The following is a 10,819-nucleotide window of genomic DNA, read 5'->3' as shown; positions in this document are numbered from 1 at the left end:
AAATGAACAAATACAAGTTGTGATCCAGCACCACAACCCAATCCTAATTAGATTTTAACAGAATAAAACTAAACTCTAAAACTATTTAAACTACAAATTGACCACTCACACAACAGTTGGAAACACTGAAAATAGACATACGTTTTTCTTCATAAAGTATTTTGCTATTAGGTCAGTGAGTCACTGTATGAGCTATTCCTTGCACGAAAGTTTTTTAATAAGAGTCTTCATTTTTATCAGTTCGTCATTGCCCAAGTAAAACTGGGATCCATACTTTTTATGCAAATGCACAAAGGTTGTTTTACAGCAAGTGTTTGCTTTAATTTGTTCCCCACGTCTAATCTTTCTGCCTGCCTTCAGCTCGCATAAACACCAATATTGCTCTTTCACGCCTTTTGCAGGGCCCACAGCTGCGCTATACAAAGTTGGCTCACTCGAATGCACCGACACACAGAGATTGGCACGCCGCACACTTTCCTCCCTGTGAGAAAGACGCCGTTTTCACCTCACTATTCTCGCCTCAAAATGCAACTAAACTCCTTAAAAAGTTTGGACGAAGTGTGAAATGTTAATATGAAACGGTTCACAAAATATGCAATGCAGATGTCATACACTAAAAGAATATTCCAGGTGGTACGCATGAGATGTTTTACTGACAAAACTACTTATGACAAGTCTAAAGTAATTAAATATATTGCAATAATCCACACTTTGCATTTCCTTCATATTGCAAAATGTGTGTGTGTTTGAGGGAAGTGTTGAGGCTTTTTTCATTGGTGTGGCACCAGGGCTGGCCCAAGGGTGGCACCAGGGTTGGCCCTGTTTGAGCTTATTTGTGGTCAATTCATACTTTATGTTCAAAACCTACATCCATTTCCTCATATTTTGTAAAGAGTTGTTTGTTTATAAAGTTTATAGAGACATTTAAATATATTTAAAAAGGATAGTTTATAGAGAAGTCCTTGTTCTTATTGCTTTTTTCAGTTTTTTTTTTTTTTTTTTTTGTCCCCGCCAGAAGCATCATGAATATTTGAGAATGCTTCAGTATGTCAATAAGTTTCTGGTTTCAACCTCATGCAAACCCTCTAAATGCTTTATGTCTGAGTCCAAAGCACTGTGGATAAACATCAGCATTGAGTGGGCAAAGAGATACATCACTTAAAATGGGAAACGACGGGCCTCGCTGCTGTCGGAACGTGAACATTAAATACAAATGGCATCACCCATTAGGATCTTGTGTTAAATCATCAGTCTTACATTAGCTGGGCATAGAGCCGTCTACTTATCTTGTAATCCCAGTTGAGAGACGTTACCACACGCTGATGGCTATATTCACTAGACTAACTGTAGCCAATTTGTTGGTCTTCTTTCCAAATATGTCAAACCTTTTGTAATTTAATATGTGGACCTTTTTGTTTTTCTTATAACAAACAGAATTACTTAAGCTTATTCCAACACTGCAAACTGTGAAATTTCCCCTGGCAGCCAGTAGATGTTTAAAATACAGGTTTCATAAAACACACTGTCTGTTTACTTCCTGGTCTTAGCATGCAGTTGTACTGATCATGATACGATAACAGAAAGTCACAGAACAAGTCTGTTGAAGATTTATGGACTTGAAAACAGCAGAAAAGATTCTCTGAGCTACGTCAGTGCTACGTCAGTCATCAGAGAAACATCAGTAATCGTGGAGCTTCAACTGTTTTTGACTGATGGAGGTGTCATACCAGGATTCCTCAAACTACCACAAATGAAGTTAAATGCTGCTCCAGGTAGGTTTTAGATTAGGGAACAATATTAGAACAAGTTTAAAGGGTCAAAGTAAATGTTGCCTAATATGTGCCCTTTAAGTCATATACCATTGGCATTTACTATGATTCAGTGCCTATATTAGGTATATATCGGCTTTACTATACAGCTATACAATACTTATTTTAGTAATACATTAAAACAAAGTGAAATATGAACACATAAATATAATGTTTTAATCCTTTAGAACAATCTTGAACATGAATTAGTTTGTTCAGATCCTGGAGGAATATACAGCAGCAGATCATGTGTTAGGGAGACCATTAGGGGCCATTATAGGCAATTATAGGCCATTAGGGGCCATTAAGAGCCATTAAGAATTTGATATTATAATCAAATAATTTGAATTTTTTAACTAATTTTAAAAAAATGATTTGCAATTTGTTTTAAAATCAAGATTCAGTCAATTCAGAAAATGAACTTCAATTTTCAATTAAAATGTTAATATAGACACAAATATCAAGTGATAAACGTATTATATAACATGGAAGTGTGAACAAAATATTCGATTTTCAATCCAATTTATTTTTGTAATGCCCAAAATCACAACAGCAGTTGCCTCGGGTGGCAGATTAAACGATGTTTATAGGGACTTGGCAATGTTCCAAGCTCCCCTGTCCTTGGACCCTCCTTCTCAGCCAGGAAACCTGGAGGAGTTCCACAGAGAAATAGAGATCCGACGCCCTCAGACGGACAGGCGGACGCGAGATAGACGGAGGAGCTGGAGCCACTCGGGAGCAGAACCAGTTCTTCAAGATTTTCACAGTGAAAAGTCTGCTAAATGTACATTAAAAAAAACTTTCTGACTGCTCTACCATCTCTCCCTCCTGATTTCCCTCTGCCTGTTTAACATTCACGCTTGGGCCCTGCTTATGCGGCGACCACACACCTGTTTGCTCAGTGTCGGACAGTGATGGAGATGAATTATTAAGCACCTCTGCCCTTCAACCCTGTTATCTGTCGGACAATTAATTCCCTCCCCTAATCTCCTAACCTGTTTATGTACAAGGTGAACTGTAGGTACACCAGTGATACTTTGTAATGAATCAATATTTTAGTGCTCAAAACTTGATTTCAGATTCCAGGGGCAAACATGACTACAAGCTTATAAGAGACAAAGGTGGTTCTCAAAGATCGGGCTTGGGCTTTTTGCTCCAAAAACACATGTTGGGTTACATTTTTCATTCATTCATTAATCTTTAAGAGGTTGTCTTTCTTTGTTTTTCAAAAATCCCTATATTTAAATATCTCCAGATATTTTCGTCCTTAGGAGTTTAGAAGGTCTCCTGTGCATCACCACACTGCTACTGTGCATTTCTGCCTTCAAATTGCATGCATAAAAACTGCATGGTTAAAGTAGCGTGCCAGCCACGTTGCTTAAATTATCAGTTTCCCCCCAATGGTTCATTCCCATGGCTGCCAGTTGTGGCCAAATCCAAACACAGGGAGCGAGCTGATGCAATATACTGTGTCTTCTGTGTATAGGCATTATTTGAAGAGATGGCAAAGCAAAAGTTCTCATGAGCATGTTGAAAGACTAATAACATTGCAAATAATGCATAATATGGCCAATTTAAGGTCAACACTACAGCTACCTTGAAGCAAACCCAATAGAACCTTGTGAATATGATATGCTAGGTATACTCCCTGATGCAAATGCTTACATGGTGCAGGCAAGCGAAGATGAGGATTAGATGAGTGTTTGGTTCTGTGTCGAGACTTTACTCACCTGTAGATGAGGGTCTCGTCCGCCGTGCAGTTGTATTGAATCTGGTACATCCACACAACGTAAGCTCCGGAAAGGCGTCCGAAATCCCAGCGAACTTGAGCCGAGGTGGACGTGACCCCCTGAACGCCCACCATCCGACTCTGCTCCTCCTCGTCTTCGTCCTCCACGCTCCCTCCATCGGACCGCTCCACTTCTGCTCTCTTCGCCCCGTCTCTGTCCTCCTCTCCCGTTGCCTTCCTCTCTTCCTCCGCTTCTCCACTCCTCCCTGCTCCATTGTTGTTAATCCCTCCATTTTTCCCCGTGCTGATATCCGAAGAGCCCGGGTCAGTCCGTAAAATCCCACTGGTGGCGTTCCTGTTGTTTTTAGCATTGGTATTCCCAGCGTTCCCACCCGCTCCGCCCCTGTGTGGCAACGGGATTATTTTCAGATCCACGGTGGCAGTGGCTTCACCGGCTGCGTTTATTGCGATGCAAGTGTACGCCCCGTCGTCCCGGGCGACCGTGACTAGAATATCCAGGGTCCCGTTGCTGAAGGAGCTGGTTCGGGAGGTGTTGGCGACGATGCGGTCGTCGGGGGAGACCCAATGGATCACCGGCTCTGGGTCTCCGATGGCACGGCATTTTAGGGTGGCCCGCTGCCCCTCCAGCACCCACAGCTTGTGAGTGTGGCGGGTGATGAGCGGTGGCTCGCAAGTGAACTCCTCCTCAGGAATTGACCAGAAATATCTGAAAAAAACACATAATTATCAATAAAGTACAGTCAAATTTCAGAAATTCAGAATCTGCATTGCATTTTTACTTCTATTTTAGTAGTTCACTTTTCCCAGCTGGTTAAATTAAAACGGTGAAAGCTCAGCACACACCTCGACTGTGTTCCTGGCTGACAGATTGATGCTCACCTAAAGATCTATGTGCTGTTCCCGTCACATTAAGTCGGGAGTTAATTTCGAGATATGACACAGAATGTTTTCCTTATTTTGCTCGCCTGCAGAAAGCCGTCCTAAACAAAGAGTAATTAATGGTGACAGTGATTACAGGCGACGGCGACAGATGTTCAGTTTTGTCCTCAATCTTTTGTTTACACCGCTCACTTCTTTTAAGTCTGAGAGCATGACTTCAAACGAATATGAAAATCACTCAACAGCTTAATCCACACAGCCAGATCTGAAAAACAGTTTGTCTGATAATAACCGAATGAAGCCTTTTAAAATGGGACTTTGGGATGGTATTATATTCGATAAAACATGTATAACAAGAAACAGCAAGCAGAAACATTTATTTCCCTGTGCTTTGATGCTTCGATTGGAAACCATAATAAATGCCTTTTTAATGATGATGAAATTGACAGGTTTGGGATATGTTCACAGAATATAATGTCTTGTTCCTTTCTCCCTTTTGCAGAAATTGGTTTTGGCCCAGTCAGAAGGGGTGCAAAGTCAAGCAGGCTAACTATATTTTTTGGGATCCACAAATTTGACTATTTTCTAACCTTGGTCAGAAAGCAGGCAACGTTTTTATCCAGTATAATTCCTATAAGAACTAGTATTAATCATAGTTTATATTATAACGTAGAACCACCACATTTACAAATCTGCTTTTGACACTCAATATACACTTAACAATGACTTACTTTGCAGCCAAATGAAGGGGTGTTGCGCACGTCTCCATGTCGTCTTTCCTGATGAGCCGTCGGAGCCAGAGCAGCTCACAGTTGCAGTGCAGTGGATTGCCGCCAAAATTTAGACTTATGACTGCATTGTAGGGGGTGGGGCTTATTGCGCCTGTCTGCGACCTGAAAATGTCAACACACAAAAACAAATGCATTAGGAATAGGAAGTTTTGCCTTGCCACCTATGCTATGCGCCAAGACACTCCAGGTACGGGGATGTGGACTTTTAGCTGATAAAAGCAAGGAAAAGAACGTTTTGTACATAGGTTAGTGAAGCAATGCATTCAGCGGTTTTAAACTAATCATTGACAACTTCTTTTTTACACTTTTCTTTGAAGAATTTTTTGGCCCGAAGGCTTTATTAGACAGGAAAGGTGAGTGTGAAATGCGGTATGAGAGGGAAGGAAGGACATGCAGTAAATTGTCTGTTGGGATTCGAACTCAGTTTTTTTTGTTTTTGTTCGGTTCAATACTAAAACTGGCGCAAAAATATACACACATATATATATATATATATATATATTATAAAAAGTTGATCCGTAAAAGCTTTGCTGGCTTCTATATCGTACTCTCCTGCACATCATGCAGAGAGCAAAGCGCAGGATTTATTCAAACTGCCGTGATTTTGTGCAGCTCAATCAGCCAAACAATCATAGCATTATATTAAAAGGCATGCTCTTTTGAATCCAAACACAGCCAGCACAGATCCACCTATAAATGTCTCAACAAAAAGACATAATTGGCCCGAGATTTTTACCTCTGACAGAAAGGGTGATTGAAAAACTGCTTTATCGCTCATTACAGGTCTGTGCAGGGCTTTATCTCCCAGCTCCAGTCTCCACTTTTTACCATTCAACACCTTTCCCTGGTCAATTTGTCACTCAGACTATGGGCCGCGAGCATTTGGCTAGAAATCTCACTTGTTCTGAGCGCGAGTTCATTTGCACCATGTCTCAGCTGGACTCGCAGATATTTCTGAGTTACTGGGAGCTTAGTTGGCACATCCACAATGAACCAGATAGCGTCTCTATACGCGCTTGTCATTGGGCATCTGTTTGGACGCCTGTGGACAGGTAATGACCGTTATGTAACGCTTTGATCTCCTGGATGCCACACTTTTCTCTTAAATTGTACACGTTCAAATGCTCTACAGATTTCATAAACCAATCTTAAATGAAAGCTGGAAGAGGAGATTAAACAGCGGCCCAGGTTTTTTTTGTGATTTCTGCATTGAAACCACCTCGAGACGAATCAAAAGCCGCAGATTGATGCCTGTTTAGCGCACTCATCCGGAAATAATGAAAAGCATTCACAATTTCACCCGCAATCTGATTTGTTCGAATGTTTACTGCCAAGTGATGAGAAACTTGTGATTGATTATTGTGAGGTGGGAAATGATTAGGTTGTTTGCAGTCTTTGATACAGAGTTTTGCCTTTTACATGGTTCAGTTAAAATGGCAAATAGGACTATGAAAGGTGAAAGATTTAAGACTAGAAAACCCTTGGAGACCAGACAAAAGACACAGTAGGTTTGCAGTTCATGTGTTGCACACATTTCCATACATAATGAAATGCCTTCACAGCGGTACTGTACTTGTTACATTGCCAGCGGTGCTTCTCAAGCTCTGCGATCTACCTCAAAGACCCACTATAAGCCACTTCTTAGAGGAACATTTGGAGAAAAGACCAATCCTAAGCAGTACCTGGCAAAGAAGGGATCAGGCGGCAGGGTGCGCAGCCTGTTGGAGGTCATATCCAGCCTTGCCAGCTTATACAGCTCCCCAAAGACCCCCTCCGCGATGTGGTCTATCAAGTTATGGTCCAGGTTGAGAGTGTGCAGGCTGGCCATGTTCTGAATGGACTCCCAGGGAACTCTGGAGGCGATAGAGAAAGTAGTTAGTCAGTGTTGGGTGTTTAATGCAGAGATTACAGCTTGGGTCCTTTTCCCCGAACATGAAATATTTGTCTTTCAAAATTATTTTAACGGACTAAATAAAGACTAAACATGGGCTTGATCGGGACTAAATCAGGTTTAATAAGGGTTCAATTGGAACTAATCGGGACTAAATTGGGACTTCAGTAACATGACATTGCTTTGACTAAAATTGTAATAAAGTTTAAAATTTCTTCAAGTGCCTGTGCAAAATAATGGAAGAGTCCTAATATGCACAGCCTTTTTTCTTAAGAGTTCTTCATAGACTGCATAAAGAGCTCTGAGGCCGTCCTATGATCTTTGAGCTTATGTTCACTATTCTGTGCAAGTCCATAATATCAAAGTGATCCTTGTTTGATGGCTACACATGCAGACACACTTGCCCTGCCACTAAATGCAGTTAACATGTTTTCATTCATGCGTCTCTCCTCAGATTAAGACTAACCACTGACTAATAGATATTGACAGACAGCGACAGCAGATGCTTATTTTCCCTCTCAATCCCTGTTTTGCAGCGTTTTCCCAGTCCCATCTGTGAGTCGTCGCTGTTGTCATTCAGAAGTCAATCTCTTCTCTCTCTCAAAACAGTTTTGAACAAATTAGTCATAAGCGAAAATAGTTTAACGCTCAAATATAATAAACAGACATTGAATTGTGAAGTGACATTGAGAAATGTTGTCATTGAAACACAGCATCGCTTCAGTGAAGCAGCGTAATAGGTCGAAGAGCTGCTGTATTCTTTTGTTTATCGAGTTCAAAATGTGTTGGCTTACTCTTCTTTTTGGTGTGATTAAAATCAGAGTAGAGCTGTGGGATATTAATAATGGCTACAGCAAACAACAGCAGATGGTCAGCCTCTTTGTCTATACGTGTCTCCTGACAATAGCAATGCTGTAATGACTTCATTAAATGGTGTTTGTTGTTTGGATCAGAACCATGGCGTTAAAAGTAAGAGGTTGGATATTGTAAAGCAAGGTCATCTTTTCAACACACCATTGTCCTCTTTCAACTGAGTAAATGGATTGTTTTAAAAAGTAGTAGTTAGTGACCTTGGATCGTGGTTTGGACTAGCAATGATAATAGAACAACTTTAATGCTGCTGAACAGTTGGAAAAACTGGAGTAAAGCTGGATTTTTATTGTTGGTAATTTTGTCTCAGCTGCTGACCTTCAGCCTGTCCAAACTGCACTACAAAATACAGGCCATTATTTTTCTAGCAATTTGTTAGAGACAATGAGACCTTATTTTGAAACAGTAAAAATAGTGCGCTGTGACCAGTGTCTATAAAAGGCCAACGGCAGATTTTTCTCAAAGCATCAGAAAAAGTCGAGTTATTCTTTACTCTGTGTGTAAAGGCTTTTGGACAGACGCTAAAGCTCCTGTAGCGGAGACAAATGAAATGTCTTAATCACCAGTGACAGGCAAAAATGGCCAGAGCTGTCTGCGGACAAGCGTCTTGAAGGTGATTGGTAGTGTAAGGCTAATGAATATCATCATTGTCTGTACTTTTTATTCTATCCGGTGACTCAGACATAGCACGACATCTTAAACGTCTCCTTTATCCTTAGCGATAGATTTAAGGCCGGAGTTGATTGTTGAAAGCCAGGCCTCACTGTATTGTCCTCATTGTATTGTGCTCCTCTTAGATGTCACAATCGAAGTCAAAGAAAATTAGGACCTCATCAAAATTGATTCGCCTTCACTTGGCTGCGATTGCCGAGTCGTGCTCACAGAAGGCGCCCACCTCCTAAGAATCGTATTTTGCCTCAGCATACCCTTAAGACTCAAGTTCTGCTGCCTTTCTGTTTTACCCTGTATTACTAACAAAGAATTGGCTGCGCTAAAGTAAAAAGGAAAGCTCAACACAGTTACCGTCTCAAGTTGTTGTAGGACATGTCGAGGTCCTCCAGTGTAAGCAGAAAGTCATCGAACACCTGCACCGATACTTTGACCAGCTGGTTGTTGTTGATTATGAGGTGTTGCAGATTGACCAAACCGGCCAAGTCCCTCGGTCCAAGCATGGTCAAGCGATTTCCTACACACGGGAATCGACTGTTATTGTTGACACATTGATATCCAAAAGGTCACGCCGTGCTATACTTTACCATCCAGATGTAATGAGCGGAGACTCTCCAGGTCCGCGAAGGTCATCGGTCGTATATGATTGATGGTGTTCCTGGACAAAGTCAGGTCAACCAAGCCGCTCATGTTGGCAAAGTCGATGCCCCCGACTTCCGTGATGAAGTTATCGGCAAGTCTCAGCTCCACCGTCCTCCGGTCTACATTCGGGGGGACGAACAGTAACCCCTTGTCCGCGCACAGAGTACTTAGAGACTCCGACAAGTTCCGGCAAACGCAGTGGAAGGGGCAAGTGGAGACCATGCCCCACGTCTCCCCCGCTCCAATCAGCGACGGCAGTAGGCAGCATGTGAACAGTGTGAGCCAATGAAACGCCGGGAATGTGGCCAAGTCGGGAAGTGTCCGCCTCGTGGTCCGCGAACAGGCACAGTGGACGAGGTGAGAAGAAGAGATGAGCAGAGTTGGATGGAGGGGCAGCGAGAGGACGGACGCAGGGGTTAGGTCGCCTTCCGCCCTCGTTCGCCAATGGAGGTCCGCGTGGGGCCGGTGCGTTTGTCTGTGGGGGCCGAGGGGTGGGGGCACAGGCATGGTAGAGCGCCTGTCAGTCCACAGACCTAGAGAACGGAAAAGAAGAAAACACGTGTCAAGACTTTTTATATTTGATTGCGTTTTACATAGTTATTATTTGTCCCCCAGGGGTACTTAATTTCAGCAGCATCAGACAATAAAAAACAGTTGAACAAAGCAACTGCAAACATGGTGGAGCCCATTCATAAATATGCTGTAAACTGGATGATATGCGATGGAGAAATAAGTTGGAAGAAAGCAACAATTCTTTAATATCCATCATTGCTCGCTGAAACTTTCCAGCAACGGAAACTCTGAATACATTTATTTGGTGGTTATATATGCTGGACTATAGCCAGAGAAGTTAAATGTACCACTAACTTTTCATGTTCTTTTGGAAATAGTTTCGTAAGAGTTGTCTGCAATGCAATTTTTGTCATCGCCGTGCAGCCGTCCACCTACTAAGACCAGACTTTGCTTTAACAAACGCTCGTCCTCCACACAGGCGCAGTGTGTGGGCCCAGGCCTCCTCAGATAAGCATCTCTCTACTGTTCCGTCCACTTCACTGAACAGAACACTCGTACCTAGCACCATGCTCACATAGACTCACAGCCCAACTTTCGCCAACACCGCCTGCATCACTATCCCAGACAGCTGGTCCCCATGGTAACGGTTACCCATGAGAACGGATTAAGCAGGTGTTATATCATACAACCCTCTCTTAAGACTCTGGGACAGGCAAACAAATTGGGTCAGTGGCCTGAAGGCATTTATTCTGGCCTCCAGAAGACCAGACGCAGTGCAGGAATATCATTGGGCCCTAAACATTCCTTCACATAACAGCCTCAAACTCCTCAACTTATAGGACGACAAATATTGACACTACAACTGGAAAATAAATTGAAAAATGTTACGGTTATGCGGAAGTGTTTTTTTCTATTATCTAAACAGTTAAAAGGGTTGTAAAATGGGCTGGTAAAACAAACTGGCAGTGTAATAATACACAATGATATTTCTGCACCTTTTGTACAG

The 10,819-nt window shown here is 42.2% G+C and overlaps 1 protein-coding gene across 1 annotated transcript; it reads right to left on the bottom strand.

Annotated features, from left to right (window-relative positions):
• Window positions 1–3,534: 3,534 nt before the first annotated feature.
• Window positions 3,535–9,829, bottom strand: LOC140348192 (leucine-rich repeat and fibronectin type-III domain-containing protein 2-like). The gene is made up of 5 exons (XM_072434268.1): window positions 9,246–9,829; window positions 9,013–9,175; window positions 6,911–7,081; window positions 5,169–5,330; window positions 3,535–4,264 (listed from the first exon to the last, which is right to left on the bottom strand). Exons 1-5 carry the CDS (start codon window positions 9,805–9,807, stop codon window positions 3,535–3,537), a joined length of 1,788 nt encoding a protein of 595 aa, XP_072290369.1. The 5' UTR covers window positions 9,808–9,829.
• Between the last annotated feature and the right edge of the window lie 990 nt (window positions 9,830–10,819).

The sequence above is a fragment of the Eucyclogobius newberryi genome, unplaced genomic scaffold, assembly GCF_026437365.1.
Source record: "Eucyclogobius newberryi isolate DKJ021-1_F unplaced genomic scaffold, fEucNew1.0.hap1 SCAF_609, whole genome shotgun sequence".
Lineage (NCBI taxonomy): Eukaryota > Metazoa > Chordata > Actinopteri > Gobiiformes > Gobiidae > Eucyclogobius > Eucyclogobius newberryi.
Note: the sequence above shows the minus strand (reverse complement) of the source record. Positions and strands in the feature narration are given on the sequence as shown.

Excerpts from the sequence above, each read along its gene's own strand:
- LOC140348192 (XM_072434268.1), bottom strand. The coding sequence starts at position 9,807 with ATGCCTGTGCCCCCACCCCTCGGCCCCCACAGACAAACGCACCGGCCC. Across the intron at positions 7,082-9,012 it reads TCCTACAACAACTTGAGACG|AGTTCCCTGGGAGTCCATTC; the intron begins GTAACTGTGTTG and ends TATCGCCTCCAG. Across the intron at positions 4,265-5,168 it reads CCCCTTCATTTGGCTGCAAA|ATATTTCTGGTCAATTCCTG; the intron begins GTAAGTCATTGT and ends TGTTTTTTTCAG.